We start from the raw sequence: 21955 nt of genomic DNA on the forward strand, positions 1-21955 counted from the left end.
ATGTATATGATTAAAGTTTTCAGTGTTATAATTTTAAGAAGCTCTGCTGATCTTGATGCAACTTCTGTTGTTTTATGAAATTCTTTGGCATTTGAAAACAGGATTGAAAAAAGTTGAAGGACCTGTTTCTGCTGAACATTTTGGGAAGAATGAAGAGTCAATTCAACCATCTGTGCACACATCCATAGGGACAGGTAATTTGGGATTCCATTATGTGAAAGTGGGCACTCATGAAAATGATTTATCTGGAACAAGCTTATCTTTATAGAGTAAAGATGTTTGGCAGCTTTTTTTAATGGGAGTGTGTGGAATCGAAAGGTGGGTAAACTAATCCCTGCATTATGAAATGACAAAACACAAGATTGAAAAATTAATAGCACTGTCGTCGACTTCACTTTTGCTGATTGAGAGTAGACTGATAGGGCGATAATTGGCAGATTGGATTTGTCCTGCTTTTTGTGGACAGAGCACACCTGGGCAGTTCTCTACCTTGTTGGATAGATGCCAGTGTTGTAGCTGTATTGGAACAGCTTGACTAGAGGTGCGTCTAGTTCTGGAGCACAAGTCTTCAGCATTACAGCCGGGATGTTGCTAGGTGCCCATACATAGGGCTCAAGTTTCGGACCCCTGCTAGAACGGCGCACATTGGAGAGGCCCGCCTAATTTGCAGAACAGAAATTGTAGAATACTTACCTCGCGATTCTCCGATATCTGTAGGCCCGTTTCCAGCTCGGTGCGGCGCAGCCAGGAGCTGCTGGGGGCGGAGCTACAGCCCTGCGCCAAAAACAGTGCCGGCAGCTGCGCGCATGCGCAGTAGCTCCTGGCCCTCCCAGCGCATCCTGTCTCTGGGCGGCGACCCTATCCCTGGCCGAAGGGACGTCGCCCCTATCCCGGGCTGAGTGGCCTGACACCTCTTACCTCGTCGGCGATGGGGCCCGCCCGCCCGGCATCTTGCTGGGAGTGGGCCCCGCCGAATTCTTCCACGGCGGCCCAGCTTTGGCGGCGGGGCCCATCCTCCCGGCATCTTGCTGGGAGTGGGCCCCGCCCGAAGTCCTCCACGGCGGCCCGGCTTCGGCAGCGGGGCCCGCCTGCCCGGCATCTTGCTGGGGGCGGGCCCCGCCCGAAGTCCTCAGCGGCGGCGATCATCTGCTCGGTGCGGGCCCTGCCCGAAGTGGTGGCGGAGGCGGGGCCCGCCTGACCAGCATCTCCTGGGGGGCCCCCGTCCCAGAACTCTGTTGCAGGGCTCCGGGTGCTGCAGTAGGCGAGTAAAAACTTAATTTTTTATTTATTGATTGGTTTTTAAAATTATTTTAATTTAAAAAAAAAAAAAAAAATTTTTTGATTGATTTGATTTGTTGGTTGATTTATTGATTTATTTATCATTTATTATTGATGATGGCTCTTTATTTATAAAAGTGAAGTGTTTAATCTTTATAAACTTCCCACCGCACCCCCCCCAATCTCTCATTCCCTATTCCTGATTTATAAGTAGGCAAGGTTTTTCTGAGCGTACAAAAATCTACACTTACTCCATTCTGAGTAAGTTTTCTCGCTGCCTAAACTTGCAAAACAGGCGTAAGTGGCTGGACACGACCCCTTTTGAAAAATAAATCTGTTCTAAAATGAAACTAACTGACTAGAACTGGAGCAAACTAAATGCTGAAATTGCAATTTCTAAAATGCTCCATAAAAGTAGGAGCAACTTGGGCCGAAACTTGAGTCCATAGCCTTTGCTGTATCCAGTGTGCTCAGCTGTTTCTTGATATCACGTGATCATGTATCGAATTGGCTGAAGACTGGCTTCTGTGATGGTGTGGGGAGGCCGATATGGATCATGCAGTCGGCACTTCTTGCTGAAGATGTTTGCAAACTCTTCAGCCTTGTTTTTTTGCACTCACATGCTGAGCCCCTCACACTGCTCACTGCATGACCCCCACCCCCAATCATTTGTCCACCAACATTCTGCACCGATTCCTGATTTTAAATTGCCGTGGGACTTGCATCTCTGGACCATTAGTCAAGGCCTCTGGATTACTCATCCAGTAACCTAATCATTATGCTACCTTTCCCAATTTGTTGTTGTGTTTCTTGAAGAGGACCCCATGACATTTCAATTAGATCTTACGAAGGTGCTTACATTCCCTGTTTTAGTTTCTGGAGGATGGTGCAGAGCAGAAGAATGGGAAATGATAAAAGTAGAAACACATTTCAACAACTATATAATACAGAATAACCTGCATCTATATGTTGCTTTTGATGTAGTAAAACTATCCCAAGGCACGTCACAGGAGTGTTATCAAACAAAACCTTTCACAAACAATATTTTATATTATAATTGGTGACCCAAAAGCTTCATCAAAGAGGTAGGTTTTAAGGAGTGACTTAAAGGAGGGGTGAGAATTCCAGAGTTTGGGGCCTAGACAGCTGAAGGCATGGCTGCCAATGGTGGAGCGATGAAAATCGGGGATGTACAAGAGACCAGAATTGGAGGAGTGCAGAGATCTCGGTGGGTTATAGTGCTGGAGGAGGTTACAGAAATAGGGAGGGACAAGGACATGGAGGAATTTGAAAATTTTTAAATCAAGGAATTGCCGGACCGTCAGCAAGCACATGCATGAAGGACTAACAGGACTTGGTGAGAGTTAGGCTATGGGCAGCAGAGTTTTAGTTTTCAGTTGTAACAAATTAACAAGGTTTTTGGAGTGAGTACAAAAAAAAATTTAAAAACTTAGGATGGTTTGTTGGAGGAATTATGAAAAATTAAATCAAAGATTAACTATTCATGTGTGAATCCTGTAGGATACTAAATCATAGTATCCTAGTAGCTTTTACTATCTGTATAACTACAGATAGTAAAAGCTTTCACCGATATATAAGACGGAAAAGAGTGACTAAAGTAAATGTTGGTCCCTTAGAAGACGAGAAGGGGGATTTAATAATGGGAAATGTGGAAATGGCTGAGACCTTAAACAATTATTTTGCTTCGGTCTTCATAGTGGAAGACACAAAAACCATGCCAAAAATTGCTGGTCACGGGAATGTGGGAAGGGAGGATCTTGAGATAATCACTATCACTAGTGGGGTAGTGCTGGACAGGCTAATGGGACTCAAGGTAGACAAGTCCTCTGGTCCTGATGAAATGCATCCCAGGGTATTAAAAGAAATGGCGGAAGTTATAGCAGATGCATTTGTTATAATCTACCAAAATTCTCTGGACTCTGGGGAGATACCATCGGATTGGAAAGCAGCTAATGTAACGCCTCTGTTTAAAAAAGGGGGCAGACAAAAGGCAGGTAACTATAGGCCGGTTAGTTTAACATCTGAAGTGGGGAAAATGCTTGAAGCTATCATTAAGGAAGAAATAGCGGGACATCTAGATAGAAATAGTGCAATTTAGCAGACGCAACATGGATTCATGAAGGGGAAATCATGTTTAACTAATTTACTGGAATTCTTTGAGGATATAACGAGCATGGTGGATAGAGGTGTACCGATGGATGTGGTGTATTTAGATTTCCAAAAGGCATTCGACAAGGTGCCACACAAAAGGTTACTGCAGAAGATAAAGGTACGCGGAGTCAGAGGAAATGTATTAGCATGGATAGAGAATTGGCTGGCTAACAGAAAGCAGAGAGTCGGGATAAATGGGTCCTTTTCGGGTTGGAAATCGGTGGTTAGTGGTGTGCCACAGGGATCGGTGCTGGGACCACAACTGTTTACAATATATATAGATGACCTGGAAGAGGGGACAGAGTGTAGTGTAACAAAATTTTCAGATGACACAAAGATTAGTGGGTTGTTTAGAGGACAGAGAGAGGCTGCAAAAAGATTTAGATAGGCTAAGCGAATGGGCTAAGGTTTGGCAGATGGAATACAATGTCGGAAAATGTGAGGTCATCCACCTTGGGGGAAAAAAAACAGTAAAAGGGAATATTATTTGAATGGGGAGAAATTACAACATGCTGCGGTGCAGAGGGACCTGGGGGTCTGCATGAATCCCAAAAAGTTAGTTTGCAGGTACAGCAGGTAATCAGGAAGGCGAATGGAATGTTGGCCTTCATTGCGAGAGGGATGGAGTACAAAAGCAGGGAGGTCCTGCTGCAACTGTACAGGGTATTGGTGAGGCCGCACCTGGAGTACTGCGTGCAGTTTTGGTCACCTTACTTAAGGAAGGATATACTAGCTTTGGAGGGAGTATTTTTAAGGCATGTTTTTATAAGGACCATATTTGGAACTATTATAATAATTGTAATCTTCGTCTTCAGAATTAGGATTCAGAGCTTGTATGAAGTTAACATTTGTATAAGTTTTAGAAGCACCCACACAATTTTTTTTCTTAATTTTTAAGAAGTGCCAGTTGAAGGGGAAGAAGAACCAACAAAGGAAAGGACACCTGAATTTGATGCTGGGGATGAAGATTCAGAAGATGCTGAAGCAGGTGAGCTTTGATAAACTATTATTGTATACATAGAGGAGACGATGCACATCATGGAGAGGGAAATTATTATAGGAAGGCAGGGTAATTAATGGTGCAAGAGGCATTGGAGGGTAAAGAATTGAAAACAAGAAAGAGGGGAGGTTTGAGGCAGAAGTAGATGCAGAGATCAGAGACTTGGAAGTAGTGGGAGGGGAAAATTAGTATCATCTGTTTTCCCCCCCTCCCAACCCAGGAAAAGAGATTTTAGAGTTAAAATGCAGTGTTTTGGCACTCCAGAGGAAAAGGGGCTTTATTTTTGCCACCATTGGGTGCCCTTTTTTTGCCGTCCGCCTATTTGTTTTGAGCAATCTTGATTTTGCAACTTTTCTCAAAGTTTGTATGCCGGCAGCGACTGTCAGCGCCGGATTTTTGTACACCAGATTTTTTGGCAAATAACTGTTAATTTTTCCCACAATGTTAACATGGAAAAAATTACATTTCAACGTGAGAAGAAAAATTGCGACTCCATTCCACCACAGAATCTCTGCTAACGGGGCTCCAGGCACAGGTCCGAGGAGTGTCGGCCGGCCGGCGGCAGGATCGCTCCCTTGGCCGGACACCAGCACAGGAGCTCGGTGCTTGGAATCCCCCCCCCCACCCCCCCCCCCCTTTCCCCGGGCTCAGCTTGTAAACAAGCCCGGGGGCGGGGCTGGTGGAATATAAGGCCGAGCTCATGAGTTTCTGTCTGGCCGAGGGAGTGATCCTGCCGACATGCACCCTGAACTGTGCCTCGGAGATCGCACAACACAGCAGCAAACATATGCACTTCGGCAAAAGCTCTTAGTGCCACAAATCGCTGTGCGTCACGTCTGCATAGAGACGGAGGTTATTGTTCATGCGTGCAGTCCAGGTGTGGTCCGTTCTCCTAGGGCGTCGCTGAGCAAAGATGTGTGTGCTGTGCTTCAGTAAGTACTGTCTCACAAGAATAACAAAGTGAAGAATAATAATTATGGGTGCAAATATTACTATGCCTCATGTAGTAAGGTTGCTTTACATGCATGCCATGCAGAGGTGCCATACGACGCCACCATCGCAGAAACCAGATCGCTCGGGGATTGATGGGGAGGAGGCCATACTCTGATCGAATCTGTAGGGACAGGCGCTTATACCTACAGTGAGGCAGACTGAATTCGCAGGCTGCGATTTAGAAAGGAGGTCATCAGAGATCTGCCAGCTAATCAGGGCAGACGTACAACCAAGAAATGACAGGAGGACTGCCCTACCTTTTGAAGTGAAGGTTACTGCAGCCTTCTCTGCTTCTGGCTCATTTCAAACAGCAACTGGGGACATCTCTCAGCACGCCACACATTGCTGCATTTGACAGGTGACTGCTGCACTGTATGCCAAAAGGGACCAGTTCATCAATTTCCCTATGACCACGCAGGCAATGCGAGACAGGGCTGTGGGGTTCTCCAGAATTGCCGGCTTCCCAAAGGTACAGGATGCGATTAATTGTACCCACGTCGCCTTGAGTGCACTTTTGGACAACTTCAAGCTTTATCGCAACAGGACGCGTTCCATTCCCTAAATGCGCAGCTTGTCTGCGACGACCTGCATCAGATCATGGCAGTGGATGCCAAATACCCAGGTAGCATCCATGATGCTTTCATCCTACATGAGAGCATTATATCTATAATGTTTCAGGAGCTGCCAGAAGGGCACAGCTGGTTGCTCGGTGACAAAGGGTCCGGGCTCGCCACCTGGCTCAAGAACCCCTATGCAATCCCTGCACTGAGCCAGAGCGTCAGTACAACGTGTCTCACATAACGACATGGAGCATCATAGAGAGGACAATTGGCATACTGAAGCAGCGTTTCCGATGCCTGGACCACTCTGGAGGCTACCTGAAATACGCCCTCACCAAGACAGTCAGTTCACCTATCATGTGTTGCATGCTGCACAACTTGGCCATCATGAGGGGCCAGGCGCTGGACATTGAAGATTCTCCTGAGGTGAGAAGCGGGGTTGGAAGAGGAGGAAGACAACGAGGAGGAGAAGCAGGAGGAGGACGATGAACCCATGCCACCACCTCAACATGTCACACTAACAAATGTAATTGCAGTGAATAAATAAAAATATTACTTACAGTAACTGCTTGGCCAAGGTGCTGCCATTTTTGATCTATGTGCCGCTTCTCGGGGTCATGGCCGCTGCATTAAACTCTTCTGCAACTTGGTCCCAAAGTTTTGCTAGTGGAGAGGGTTTCAGTTTCTTTTGTCCTATTCTTCCTTTGTTCTCAAGCACATTCCATCTCCTCTCAATGATGTCTACCAGGGGCTCAATTTCTTCTGCTCGAAATCTCTTGACCTTTCCCCTTTCCCCCCTCCCACTTCCCCCTTGTCCTTCCTTTGGATCCATCTTTTGCAGCTAAAATTTAAATGTCCAGTTCCAGCTGCGTTCCCAATGTGTTCTCACAAGCTCTTGATCCAGACCAGGAAGTTCACTGTGGATGCGCGGACACACCCGTCATGTGGAAAAAGTTTTTTTTTCCGGCGCATGCTCACTGACTTGTCAGCGCACACTTGAAGCTTCACCCCCAGATTTAACTTTAGGTACCGCAGCGCCAAAATTTAATTTTACTTTGAAAGTTATATTTTTTTGTTTTCCGGCGCACTTGGGCACAAAAAAATTGGCCGTACATCCTCCTGGGCGCCAAAAGTTGGCAGAGAGGAAAATAGAGCTGAAGATCTTGGTTTGATAACCTACCATCAAGATTTGACAACCTGACATCAAGATCTCACAGGCCACAAACACAGAGTAAAGCACCCTTTCTACAAGTTCCCCATACCCCAAATTTAGAAGAGCACCCCATTTTGCAGTGATGTCTCACACCAGCATCCTGTTAGCTTCTCAGTATGAGACTGCCAGTTTATGGATTTTGTTTGCAAATTTATGACCATAAGGAACTGAATTAAGGCTGTCCAAACCCATGGGTGGCAAAAGACACTTAATCCTATAATTTTGACCAGATTAAGGGGCTTGTTCAGGAAAAACATTCTTGTGCAATCTGTAAAATAGTCATCCTAGTAATTGTATTTATAAAGAAACATGCACGACTAGAGAGACCTCAGACCTTGTTCGAACTTCCTACTTGAAGTAGAAATACTCTACCCAAGGCTTTGGAAGCAGAGTCCACTCTTATCTAGGGAGAGCACGGAGAGCATTTTGCTTGGATCACTGAAGATCTAAACTGTTAGTTGCAAAATAAAATAATTTTAGTTTTTAATCTGTACAACGTAGTCTTGGCCCTTCCTTTGTGGGCAGTCCATTTAATGTTGCATCGTCTCCACTAAATTGTACATGTAGAGAATAATGACACATACAAGAGTAAATACAGATTCCCAAGCAGTGGTTTGCTCCTGTGCTTTCCATGCTCATTTGTGGTTGGTGATGCTACATTTTGTGTCCGGCTAAATCTGTGCTTGTTTTAAGGTATTAATAACCAACGTTTTGGTTTGAATTTGCAGATGAAGTTAAATATGAAACAGTAGACTCTGGACCTGAAGAAGCAGATACTCCAGGTTTGTACTTTGTACACATTCAATCCCTTATTTAAAGCATTATGAAAATATTCAATTAATTAAACAATAGTATTCTTTCAGATGAATCTAAAATGGTGGAAGAAGAGATGATGTATGAACATGCAGAATCTCCAGGTTAGTGACTGTAAATGCTCTGCACAATTGGTTTCCATTGGATATTCTGTCTTGCGCTACAAACAAATGGTTGTATTTTTCTTACAGAAGAGTCTGTGTATGTGGAAGATGAAACATTGTCTGAAGGGATTCTAGGTACTCCTTACTGTTTTATTCATATCTATTTAGTAAAATGCATGAGTTTCTGTTGATAAGCGAGTACTACACGGTGTTGGGCAATGGAACAATTTAATAGTGGCTTTGAAGGTCTGATTTCACCGACACCACAAATACATCTTTTCGGCTGTGTCATCGTGGAAAGTTGCTAAGCAGGCACCATGTATTTCTCTAAGCCAAGGGAGTTAACAACTCAGTTCATCTATTTGCCCACCCAGCCAGAGAACAAAATAAAGATTTGCATTTATATAGTGCCTTTCATAACCACCGGACATCTCAAAGCGCTTTACAGCCAATTAAGTATTTTTGGCGTGTAGTCACTGTTGCAATGGAAACATAGCAGCTATTTTGCTCACAGCAAGCTCCCACAAACAACGATGTGATGATGACCAGATAAACTGTTTTTGTTATGTTGATTGAGGGATAAATATTGGCCAGGACACCAGGGATAACTCCCCTGCTCTTCTTTGAAATAGTGCCATGGGATCTTTTAGGTCCACCTGAGAGATCAAACAGGGGCCTCGGTTTAAGGTCTCATCTGAAAGACGGCACCTCGGATACTGCAGCAATCCCTCAGCACTGCACTGAGCCTAGATTTTTGTGCTCAATTATGCAAGATACGACAACCTAAAGAAGATAAATATATTTAAAGGATATACTTGTTACATTGGACAAATTAATGTTAATACTGAGTTAAAGTAGGTGTGCCCACACTGCAGCACCTGGATCAGCCCTGAGAATCCATGATGTGTAAGGGTATTCATTTTGGTAGGAAGAATAGAAAAACAGAATATTTAAGTGGTGAGAAACTATTAAATGTTGGTGTTGAGAGATTTAGGTATCCTCGTACAGGAAACACAAAGTTAACATGCAGGTACAGCAAGCAGTTCGGAAGGAAAATTGCATGTTTGCATTTATTGCAAGGGGTTTGGAGTATAAGAATAAGGATGCGTTGCTACAATTGTACAGGGCTTTGGTGAGATCATACCTGGAGTACTGTATACAGTTTTGGTCGCCTTGCCTGAGGAAGGATATACTTGCCTTCGAGGCGGTGCAACAAAGGTTCACTAGATTGATTTCTGAGATGAGAGGGTTGTCCTATGAATAGATTGGACTCTAAGAGGTGATCTCATTGAAACATACAAGATTCTGAGTGGGGATTGAGAAGGTAGATGCTGAGAGATTGTTTCCTCTGAACTAGGGGTGACAGTCTCTGGGTAAGGGGTCGGCCATTTAAGACTGAGATGAGGAGAAATTTCTTTGCTCGGGGGTTGTGAATCTTTGGAATTCTCTACCCTAAAGGACTGTAGATGCTGAATCGTTGAGTATATTCAAGGGTGAGCTGGTTAAATTTTTGGATTCTAGGGGAATCAAAGGATATGGGGATGGCCGGTGGGGGGATGCAGTGTGGGTGGGGGGGAGGGGAAGAGGGTGCATTGTGGGGGGGGGGGGAAAGTGGAGTTGAGATCACACGTCAGCTATGATTTTATTCAATCACCAGAGCAAGCTCGAGGGGCTGTATGACCTACTCCTGGTATTAATTCTTCTGTTATAGACAGCTTTGTCCTCTTATTTCTTATTTGTTTATTTGTAATATTTGGATCTTGAGCTATGAAGTTTGGAAAGAGCTGTTCCTAGTGCTGTTGCCTGATTGGTGAATAAATGGTGGTCTCCTCTTCCTTATCTGTATGCTTCCTGTGGGGAATAATGTTCTTTTAAATTTATAATTATTCCACTAGGTAATGAGGTTCAATATCATTTTTTTAATTCATTCACGGGTTTGGGTGTCGCTGGCCAGCATTTATTGCCCATCCGTAATTGTCCTTGAGAAGGTGGTGATGAACCGCCGCCTTGAACCACCGCCGTCCGTGTGGTGAAGGTACTGCCACTGTTAGGAAGGAAGTTCCAGGATTATGACCCAGTGATGAAGGAGTGGCGATTTATTTCCAAATCAGGGCGATGTGTGACTTGGCGGGGAACTCGCAGGTGATGGTGTTCCCATGTGCCCCCTGCCCTTGTTTTTCTAGGTGATAAAAGTCACGGCTTTTGGGAGGTGCTGTCGAAGAATGCTTGGCGAGTTGTTGAAGGGCATCTTGTAGATAGTCCACAGTGAGCTTGTGGTGGGGAGAGTGAATGTTTAAGGTGGTGGATGGGGTGCCAATCACATAAGCTACTTCGTCCTGGATGGTGTTGAGCTTTCTTGAGTGTTGTTAGAGCTACACTCATCCAGGCAAGCGGAAAGGCTGAGCGTGCTGGGCCAGTTGAAACTTTCAAGACTGAGATTGATATTTTATTAGGCAAGGGTATCAAATGATAGGAGCAAAAGCTTCTCCCCTTCTCTTCACTCAACCATTATTGGCTGTGCCTTTAATCGTCTAGACTCATGCTGTGGCATTCCTTCCCTCTCTCCCTATAGGACCCACCTTTAAAATCCATCTCTTTACTAAACTTTTGATGAACCCTCCTTAACATATCCTCCTTTTGCGTGACATTCATTTTTCTCCCTTGTGTCTCTGTGAAGCACCTTGGGTCATCTTACTATGTTAAGGGCCTTATATAAAGGCTTGTTCTTGAAAATGATGACTATAGCCAGCAGTCTGACTATTGTACCCAAGTCACTGATGAGTATCTGTTACTTTCAGAGGACTCTGGACCTGAAGTTGCTGATGTAGCTGAAGACACAATTCCAGGTAGTTATCATGTGCCATCTTTACAGTAGCTATCAAAAATGTAAGGAAAAGGTCATTCATAGAATCATAGAATGGTTACAGCATGGAAGCAGACCATTCGGTCCATCGAGCCTGTGCCGACTCAGCTGGTCCCACCCACTCCCCCGCCCTTTCCACATAGCCCTACTATTTTATTTTTCCTTCAGATACTTATCCAACTCCCTTTTCAAGATAAAATTGAGTCTGCCTCCACCACTCTTTCAGGCAGTGCATTTCAGATCTTAACCACTCGTGTACAAACTTCTCTGCTCCAAAGAGAACAACCCCAGCTTCTCCAGTCTATCAACGTAATTGAAGTCCCTAATTCCTGGAATCATTTTCGTAAATCTTTTCTGTACCTTCTCTAAGACCTTCACATCCTTCCTAGTGTGGTGCCCAGAATTGGATACATTACTCAAGTGCTTTATACAGGTTCACCATATTTTCCACACTTTTGTACTCTATACCTCTATTTATGAAGCCCAGGATCCCATAGCATTTTTAACTGCTTTCTTAACCTGCCCTGCCACTTTCAACGATTTATGCACAGGTCTCTCTGTCCGTGCACCCCTTTTAGGATTGTACCATTTAGTTTATATCAAAATTACAGAAACAATTTTTCTCTTCAGCAGAATCAGAAATGAGAGGGGAAGAAGTTGATGATTATGCTGTTTCAGGTTTGTGTCTTTATCAGTAAATACATTAACTTTAACAATTGTCCACAATACCCAGCCTATTAACGAAAAGCTATTTATGTTGTAGATGAAGCTGAGCTTGAGCCTGAAGAGGTGGATTCTGAACAAGATGTTCCAGGTATGTACTGTGTTTATACCTTTCATTTGTTTGCCATTCAGAGGATTTAAAAAAATAAATATTTTGAACTACTTTTCTATGTATGCTTCAATATGTAACGGGGCCTTTGTCAAAACTGTAATTGTTACTGGTTTTGGTGTGAAGAATGATATTTGTCTACCTTAAATCAATTCTGTATCAATTATTTCTTTGGTACACCATGGGAACTGGTATGGGCTTTACTTAAAGCAAACGTTGCTATGTAATGTTCTCTACTTATTCCTTTTCCTCCCATGCCTTACCCCCCCCCCCCCATACCCCTCCCAAAGAAAAATCATTGTGAAAGTGTCAATGGAAATCTGGACTGACACTACACGTAGAAAGCTTTTCAACTTTCATCTGTAGTTAACAAAACACCAGTGTGGTAACCTGATGTTGTCTGACTGGTGTACTCACTTTGCCTTTTGAATGGATTACAAAAATCTGAGGCAAAAATACTAATTGTGCATTTACCTTACTGCTGCTGCCAGTGAAGTAGACCGTCCTTCAATCTTTGTGGAAGGTCTGAGGATGAAAAGCAGCAGTGACTTTCAAACAGCTGCATATCCATGCTTTGCAAACAAGCATATTGTGTGATTATTGCTTCATGTTGCAGAATCTGTCCTGCAATGTAATGGGGCACCACAGCACGGGTAGCCATGACGAACACAAAAATAATTCTTGAAAGAATTCTGTAATATAAATGTAGCATAAGTTCAAAGTAGTACTGTACCCGAAGTCGCTCTGGGTGCTGCGTACAACATAGTATAATATCAACTTGGCTGGTTTTTTTGAAACATTTGAAATATTTAACTGCCAGTTGGGGGGTGGAGGAGGATAGTTGCCATTTTTATTGTTAGCCACAGCGTGATTTGATCCTTCCAATTTGAAGAAAATTAGTTCCTAATCTGCCCTCTGGATAGACTGAACATCTCATAAATGAGTAGTTGAGAAATTACTAAGTGCATTCCTGGGAAATTGATATGAACTCCTTTCATTTTTATATTGTTTAAAAACACAACTACATTTGCTGAATTCGAATGACGTGTATATATATATATAGATGCTGTTTTGAACTTCATTACCTTACACTTGTTACTTTTTGTTTTCTAGGAGTATATGAATCCGAAGTGGAAGAGGAATTCTCTGACCAAATGGACAGTGAAGGTGAAACATTTTGTGCTTATTTACTTATTGCCAAATCTTTATGTTCAATAGTTGACCGCTTTTATTTACTTTAGATGAGAAGGAACCTGGGTTGTTAGTCATGGGTATGCCAAGTGAAAGTTTTATTGTTAATTGGGTTTGTTAAAAATACCTTGTGTGCCATTCTTACTGATGTCCTTTCTCTTAATGTTGAAAAGCATGAATAAAGATTCAAAATGGGAAATGGTATCCACAACATTTTACACTTCACATTTCAGGGTGCAATTTACAATATTTTAACCTTTTACAATAGGTAGTTACTTGTTTTATATATGAATGATCGATCTTTGCCTTGTTAAAAGAATACAAAATAAGATTGGCAACCGTCTGGGTGCTGCTTGAAGGATTTAAACCAGAATCAGAGTTTTTGGCATCAGGTTACTATAGCTGGATTTTTTTTTTTAAGTCCTGAAAATGACCCAAAGCTGATTGTCTGCTGTGACTCAATGGTAGCACTCCCCCTCTGAGTCAGAAGGTACCCCTGCAGGGACTTGAGCATAAAATCCAGGGTGCATCTCCAGTTAAGTAGTGAGGAAGTGCTGCACTGATTAAGATGTCATCTTTTGGATGAGACATTAAACCAACTCCCCGTCTGCCCTCACACGTGTACGTAAAAGATCCTATGGCACTATTTCAAAGAAGAGTTGGGGAGTTCTCTCCAGTGTCCTGGCCAATATGTATACCACAAACAGTGGCAAAGAAACAGACTATCTGGTCATTATCACATTGCTGTTTGTTGGGTATTGCTGTACATAAATTGGCTGCTGCAATTCCTACATTACATCAGTGACTTATACTTCAAAAGTACTTAATTGGCTGTAAAGTGCTTTGGGACGTCATGAAGCTGTGATAGGCGCCATATAAATGCAAGTCTTTTGAGTGGTAAATTAGGCATGACAACAATACTAATTTTGATTTCCAGTCAGCAGAGGAAGCCATTTACTAATTTCAATGACAGCGAGACTAGCAGCGCTCGTTGTTCTTAAAGTGTAAATTAGACAGCAACTTCCAACGACCACACATGTGCACTTAAATGTTGAAATCAGGAAGTTGCTGTCCGAGTTGCCCTGTTCCTCTAGGACCTGCACAACGAAGATATCTCGCTGAGAAACTCGCCATTGAAATACATGAGATGGCGTGATGTTGCGGTATTTGCCCACTAGATACCCGCTAAATACAGCAGAAAAAATTGGGGCTTGTCCATTAAAGTGTAAGTAAAATTTAATGCTGTGGTAAGTCTTAATTACTGCCAAAACAACCTCTCTGACACTGAAAATGAAATTTTACAACTGTGGAAGCTCATTCCTTCAGATTTTAATTATTGTTGGAGATTTAAAAATATTTAAACATTTTTAAACTTTTCTCTCTCTCTCTCTCTCTCTCTCTCGATCCCTCTTTATTTCATTTTCAGTACCTGATTTGACACATTCTAACTGACATTTCCTGGTTCTGACTCTGGGCTGCTTATTAAAAATTCTTCAATCTGACTGGTTAAGAATACAGACAGTTGTTTGCCTTGTTCACACAGGTCCCAGATTCCCTGTAGAGGGCGCTGAGCCATTTTGGCTCTCATTTACAGTAAGTTCCAGTTCAAAACCCCATAGAAGCCTGCGTGCGAATATAATGAAAGACTGGCGCCATTTGTTCGCCACGGAAAGCAAAATCCAATCCATACTCTAAATTGAACAAACCTACTTATAAATTCTTGGGGATTGACAAGCTCTGGTTTTTCAGCGATATTTATGCCACAGATTAAATACTATATTTTACTTGCAGATGAAATGGAGCAGGAGCTGCCAGTGAGTGATGAATTCATTGAAGGTATATCTTGACTTGCAGCACAAGTTTGTGTATTTTCCATTTTGTATGTTTTATTCTTTTAATCAGTGATTAATATGTTGACATTGAAAAATAGTTGGATAGTATGGGATCTTTTAACAACAACTTATTCAACAACAACAACAATATAGCGCCTTTAACATAATAAAACGTCCCAAGGCACTTCACAGAAATTTGACACCTAGCTATATAAGGAGATGTAAGGGCAGATGACCAAAAGCTTGGTCGAAGAGATAGGTTTTAAGGAGGAGAGAAAAGTGGAGAGATTTCGAGGGAATTCCAGAGCTTAGGAGCTCGGCAGCTGAAGGCATAACCGCCAATGGTGGAACATTTATAATTGAGGATGTTCAAAAGGCCAGAATAGGTGGAGCGAGGTGTCTAGGGGGATTATAGGGCTGGAGGAGATTGGAGATAAGGGGGGTGCGAGGCCAGGGAGGGACTTGAAAACAAGGATGAAAATTTTAAAATCGAGGCTTGGGAGCCAATGTAGGTCAGCAAGCACGGGAGCTGGGTGAGTGGGACTTGGTACAATTTAACACACGGGCAGCAGAGTTTTAGATGACCAAGCTTATGGAGGGTAGAACTAGGGAGGCCGGCCAGGTGTGTGTTGGAATAGTCAAGTCTAGAGGTGATAAAGGTGTGGATGAATGTTTCAGCAGCAGATAAGTTGAGGTAAGGGGGAAGGCAGGTGATATCAATCAAAGGTGATAACACGGGCATGAGGTAGGAAGCTCAATTTGTGGTCAAATATGACACCAAGATTGTGTACAGCCTAAGTTGCTGGGAAGGGAGATCGAATCAGTGGAAAGGGAACTGAGTTTGATGCGTGAACTGAGACCATGGCTTTAATCTTATCGATATTTAATTGAAGGAAATTTTTATTCATCAGTGTTGGCTGTTGGATAAGCAATCTGATACAGCAGTCTGATAGTATAGAGATGGTAGAGGGATCGAGAGGTGGAGGAGAGATAGAGCTGGGTATCATCAGTATACATGCGTTGTGTTGCCGGATGATTTCACCGAATGGCAGCCTGTAGATGAGAAATAGGAGGAAGCTAAGGATAGATCCTTGGGGACCACCTGAGGTGACAGTGCGGGATCGGAAGAGAAACCATTGCAGATGATTCTATGGTAATGGCTGAAACGAGAGGAGTGAAACCAGGCGAGTGCAGTCCCACCCAGCTGGAGCACAGAGAGAGGTTGGAGCAGAATTTTGTGGTCAGCCAATGTTAAAGGCTGTACCAGGTCCAGAAGGATGAGAAGAGATTACCTTTGTCGCAGTCACTTAGGATGTCATTTGTGACCCTGTTAAGAGCAGTTTCGGTACTGTGGCAGGGATTGAAGCCAATTGAAGGGATTCTAAAAATAAATTCTGGGAAAAATAGGCACAGATTTGGGAGGTGACAACACGTTCAAGAATTTTGGAGCGAAAAGAGAGGTTGGAGATGGAGCAATAGTTTGCAAGAACGGAGGGAGTCAAGTGTTAGTTTTTTGAGGAGTGGATTGATGGTGGCAGATTTGAAGGAAAGTGGGACGATACCTGAGGAGAGAGAACTGTTAACAGTATTCACTAATATGGGAGCCAGGGAGGGAAGCTGGATGGTCAGAAATATAATGAGAACTGGGTCGAATGAGCAGGAGATCGATCTCATTCACAAGATGAGCTTTGAAAGGGCAAGAGGAGAGATAGGAGAGAAATTGGAGAAATACACACATTTAGGGTTAGACCAGGGGGGAAATGGAGAGGAAGTAATATCCGGTGGGCTAGGAGAAGGGGGGGAATTGAAAGCAGAAGCAGTTGAATGGATATTGTCGATCTTTTTAACACAATGTCAATGAGCTCCACATTTATTGTTCGAGGTGAGGGAGGAGGAGGTGGCTTGAAAAGACGGTTAGTGGTGAGACGAGAGTCCTGGTGTTACTTTTGCCGTTCTGGATGATCTTGGAATCGTGGACGGTTTTAGTGATGGAGAGCAGGACCTGGAAATGTTTTATATGTGTTAGCCAAATCTGGTGATGGATGATTAGATCAGTTGTCCACCAAAGAAGTTCAAGTCTGTGTCCCTTGGACTTAAGGGAGTGGAGATGAGGGTATGCTGGTTAACGACTAAGGTGAGGGAATGTAGTGATTTTAGTAGGGACATGGCATTAAAGGTGGTGAAAAGAGTGTGATTTAGTAAGTTAGTAGCTGCGGATTTGTCATGGAGAATTGTAAGTCAAAGGCTAGGTACTTGTGAATTAGAAAGTGCAGTGGTAAGGGTCTTGAGGGAAAGTTTTGTCCAAGGGTGATACAAAAAGAAGTGGGTTTAGGAGGGGGAAGGGGAATATGGGTAGAGTGATATAAGGAAATAGTTGGAGATTGCCTATGGTTATGGAGAGGATAGCGAGGCCACATGAGATTATAAGATCGATGAGTGGGTGGGGGAGTTGACATGAAAGGAGAGATTAAGGGAGGAAAGGAGGACAGTGAACTCTGAGGAGAGGTTAATGGTGAGCTGGAGTATATACTGTTTTTTGTAATTTAGTGTTGTACCATGTAATACACAATGTATTATAATATAGTAAATCTTGCATGGTATTGCACATGGAGAAAAATAATTAAATCTTCCTTTAATTTTCTATTTGCTTCTTTCCCACTCTCATTCATTTTGTCACTGCTTGTCTTCCATCTCGCTTTTGCTCTTCTTTCCTTTCTGTTCTCTCTCCAGTGCATCACTGTCTAACAATTTTTCTCATTCTTTTGGACTTGTTTTTTCTATAAGTATCTCTGTCCCTCTGTCTCCTTTCCCGTTTGTCTCGTGTCTGTGTACCTTTCATGTATGTTCCATTACTGATTTACCCAATGGTGTGAAAATTGGCCTGTTTTTGGGTTCACGACCAACGGCGCACCAAAAGTGCACACACGAACCGAGAGATCCCAAGCTGGACAAAATTGGTTCTTGCGGCCTTGTTAACATTTTCTCGTGAACTGCCGATGCCTGTTGTAATTACAACAGCAGCTCTTGCATTTTACATTATTCAATATTAGGTCATGTATCTTGCTGGCAGCGGCCCCAAGGTAAGTCCTGTAAGGGCCTAGAAAAACGGTGCAATGAGGACCAGTTTCAACCCCAATATCCTAACTCCATTATTTTTAAAGCTTAAAGTACACAGAAAGATGGGAGGCAACATATACATATACAAGATTGGAGGAGAAAGTGGGAAGAGGCTGCTGGAAAGGTGGTGTAAAATGAGCTGTTGAGAAAAAAGGTGAGGGTCAAGCTGAGAAGTACTAGGAACAGCAGCCAGAAGGTGCAGTTAGGGTTGAGGTTGAAAAGTGAGAAGGAGCAGGCAGAAGGGAGTGAGAAAGTGATTGGACCTGTAAGTTATCGTGGGGTATAGAAACACAAGCTAAATTGTAATTTTGGGGCTGGAAGGATTTTACAGTGCCACTGCTGGGTTGAGCAGCACTTGGGGGGGGGGGGGGGGGGAGCTTTGGTATGGTGTGGGCTTGAAGCATTGTGGGGAGTACTTGAGGAGAGAGGAGCACTTGAGGAATCTGAGGACTCGGGAAGTTGGCAATTGGGGAGTAACAGGGTTATGGAGTGGAATGAGACTGTGTTTTGGGAGTTAAGAGGAGATGGGAACTGGTAGCATTTGGAACGGAGGGAGCTAGGGCAGGAAGCATTGGTCTCCATTGGGCTGGAAGGAATTTGGGCACTTCAGTACTTTAGAGTATAGGCTCGGATTCAGGACGAGTCAGATCATGAGCGGAGCACAGATACTACACCAAAGTTGGTTGCTGCATCAAGAAGTCATGAGGCTGCAAAGAAGGAACAACTGAAGAGGCTGTGAAGTTCTTGGCTGGAAGTAGGCGAGAGTTTCTGGAAGAGAGTGAACTGATAAAATGGAGCATGCATCTCTTGAGAGGGGCAAGGAGTGACAGCATCTAATTTCGTTCGAGCAAAATATTTTATACCTTTCAGTTTGCTCACGCAATGTGTTTGATGTATAAATGTCTTCAATTAATTTTTGAACTGTTTGTTTTGGTGTTGATATCAGGAAGAAATATCTAACTTTGTAGTTCTGAAACTTTTTGAGTAACCCACTCATGCTAAAGAAAACTGATCCATATTGTCTGTCTCGCTCCTTCACCACCCTCCACCAGTCTCTGTTAATCTCTCTCTCTCTCTCTCTCTGCTCCTTCACCACCACCCTCCCGCTCTCTCTCTCTCCCGCTCTCTCTCTCTCCCGCTCTCTCTCTCTCTCCCGCTCTCTCTCTCTCTCCCGCTCTCTCTCTCTCCCGCTCTCTCTCTCTCCCGCTCTCTCTCTCTCGCCCTCTCCCTCGCCCTCTCCCGCTCGCTCTCTCTCCCGCTCGCTCTCTCTCCCGCTCGCTCGCTCTCTCTCCCGCTCGCTCGCTCTCTCTCCCGCTCGCTCGCTCTCTCTCCCGCTCGCTCTCTCTCCCGCTCGCTCTCTCTCCCGCTCGCTCTCTCTCCCGCTCGCTCTCTCTCCCGCTCGCTCTCTCTCCCGCTCGCTCTCTCTCCCGCTCGCTCTCTCTCCCGCTCGCTCTCTCTCCCGCTCGCTCTCTCCCGCTCGCTCTCTCCCGCTCTCTCTCTCCCGCTCTCTCTCTCCCGCTCTCTCTCTCCCGCTCTCTCTCTCCCGCTCTCTCTCTCCCGCTCTCTCTCTCCCGCTCTCTCTCTCCCGCTCGCTCTCTCCCGCTCGCTCTCTCCCGCTCGCTCTGTCCCGCTCGCTCTGTCCCGCTCGCTCTGTCCCGCTCGCTCTGTCCCGCTCGCTCTGTCCCGCTCGCTCTGTCCCGCTCGCTCTGTCCCGCTCGCTCTGTCCCGCTCGCTCTGTCCCGCTCGCTCTGTCCCGCTCGCTCTGTCCCGCTCGCTCTGTCCCGCTCGCTCTGTCCCGCTCGCTCTGTCCCGCTCGCTCTGTCCCGCTCGCTCTGTCCCGCTCGCTCTGTCCCGCTCGCTCTGTCCCGCTCGCTCTGTCCCGCTCGCTCTGTCCCGCTCGCTCTCTCCCGCTCGCTCTCTCCCGCTCGCTCTGTCCCGCTCGCTCTCTCCCGCTCGCTCTCTCCCGCTCGCTCTCTCCCGCTCGCTCTCTCCCGCTCGCTCTCTCCCGCTCGCTCTGTCCCGCTCGCTCTGTCCCGCTCGCTCTGTCCCGCTCGCTCTGTCCCGCTCGCTCTGTCCCGCTCGCTCTGTCCCGCTCGCTCTGTCCCGCTCGCTCTGTCCCGCTCGCTCTGTCCCGCTCGCTCTGTCCCGCTCGCTCTGTCCCGCTCGCTCTGTCCCGCTCGCTCTGTCCCGCTCGCTCTGTCCCGCTCGCTCTGTCCCGCTCGCTCTGTCCCGCTCGCTCTGTCCCGCTCGCTCTGTCCCGCACGCGCTCTCCCGCTCGCTCTGTCCCGCTCGCGCTCTCCCGCTCGCGCTCTCCCGCTCGCGCTCTCCCGCTCGCGCTCTCCCGCGCTCCCGCTCGCGCTCTCCCGCTCGCGCTCTCCCGCTCGCGCTCTCCCGCTCGCGCTCTCCCGCTCGCTCTCTCCCGCTCGCTCTCTCCCGCTCGCTCTCTCCCGCTCGCTCTCTCCCGCTCGCTCTCTCCCGCTCGCTCTCTCCCGCTCGCTCTCCCGCTCGCTCTCTCCCGCTCGCTCTCTCCCGCTCGCTCTCTCCCGCTCGCTCTCTCCCGCTCGCTCTCTCCCGCTCGCTCTCTCCCGCTCGCTCTCTCCCGCTCGCTCTCTCCCGCTCGCTCTCTCCCGCTCGCTCTCTCCCGCTCGCTCTCTCCCGCTCGCTCTCTCCCGCTCGCTCTCTCCCGCTCGCTCTCTCCCGCTCGCTCTCTCCCGCTCGCTCTCTCCCGCTCGCTCTCTCCCGCTCGCTCTCTCCCGCTCGCTCTCTCCCGCTCGCTCTCTCCCGCTCGCTCTCTCCCGCTCGCTCTCTCCCGCTCGCTCTCTCCCGCTCGCTCTCTCCCGCTCGCTCTCTCCCGCTCGCTCTCTCCCGCTCGCTCTCTCCCGCTCGCTCTCTCCCGCTCGCTCTCTCCCGCTCGCTCTCTCCCGCTCGCTCTCTCCCGCTCGCTCTCTCCCGCTCGCTCTCTCCCGCTCGCTCTCTCCCGCTCGCTCTCTCCCGCTCGCTCTCTCCCGCTCGCTCTCTCCCGCTCGCTCTCTCCCGCTCGCTCTCTCCCGCTCGCTCTCTCCCGCTCGCTCTCTCCCGCTCGCTCTCTCCCGCTCGCTCTCTCCCGCTCGCTCTCTCCCGCTCGCTCTCTCCCGCTCGCTCTCTCCCGCTCGCTCTCTCCCGCTCGCTCTCTCCCGCTCGCTCTCTCCCGCTCGCTCTCTCCCGCTCGCTCTCTCCCGCTCGCTCTCTCCCGCTCGCTCTCTCCCGCTCGCTCTCTCCTTCCTCTCTCTCTCCTTCCTCTCTCTCTCCCTCTCTCTCTCTCTCTCTCTCCTTCCTCTCTCTCTCTCTCTCTCTCTCCTTCCTCTCTCTCTCTCTCTCTCTCTCCTTCCTCTCTCTCTCTCTCTCTCTCTCTCCTTCCTCTCTCTCTCTCTCTCTCTCCTTCCTCTCTCTCTCTCTCTCTCTCCTTCCTCTCTCTCTCTCTCTCTCTCCTTCCTCTCTCTCTCTCTCTCTGCCCTGACTCCATTTCTTTCAAATTTGGATTGTCCTGTCTAATGTTCCCTCTAATTTTTGGGGCGGCATGTGCGGTTTGTGCATTGAAAGGCCGGCTGCGCTATGTGGCAGTACAGCTTTAAAGCAATGTTAGTCCCATCTCATCCAGAATCATTCCAAACTCAAGCAAATGGCTTCTTGGCTAGGAGGAGGAGCAGACTGGGAATAACTCCAGGCAGTCAGAGTGGATTGTAATGTAATGGACTTGGATGGGTTAGTAAACCAGGATCAACTCTGGTCAGATTGCCACAACTTTAGCAAAAACATAGAAAATAGGTGCAGGAGTAGGCCATTTGGCCCTTCGAGCCTGCACCTTCATTCAATATGATCATGGCTGATCATGCAACTTCAGTACCCCATTCCTGCTTTCTCTCCATACCCCTTGGTCCCCTTAACCGTAAGTGCTATACCTAACTCCCTCTTGAATATATCCAGCGAACTTGCATCAACAACTCTGCG

The 21955-nt window shown here is 46.1% G+C and overlaps 1 protein-coding gene across 1 annotated transcript in view; it reads left to right on the forward strand.

Moving 5' to 3' along the window:
• Window positions 1-21955, forward strand: part of unm_hu7910 (un-named hu7910) — a 397894-nt gene that overhangs the window by 95837 nt on the left and 280102 nt on the right. Inside the window, 2 exon segments of the mRNA XM_070891910.1 lie at window positions 10532-10538; window positions 11766-11785. Coding sequence (XP_070748011.1) covers window positions 10532-10538; window positions 11766-11785 — 27 coding nt within the window.

This window comes from Pristiophorus japonicus, chromosome 1, assembly GCF_044704955.1.
Source record: "Pristiophorus japonicus isolate sPriJap1 chromosome 1, sPriJap1.hap1, whole genome shotgun sequence".
Lineage (NCBI taxonomy): Eukaryota > Metazoa > Chordata > Chondrichthyes > Pristiophoridae > Pristiophorus > Pristiophorus japonicus.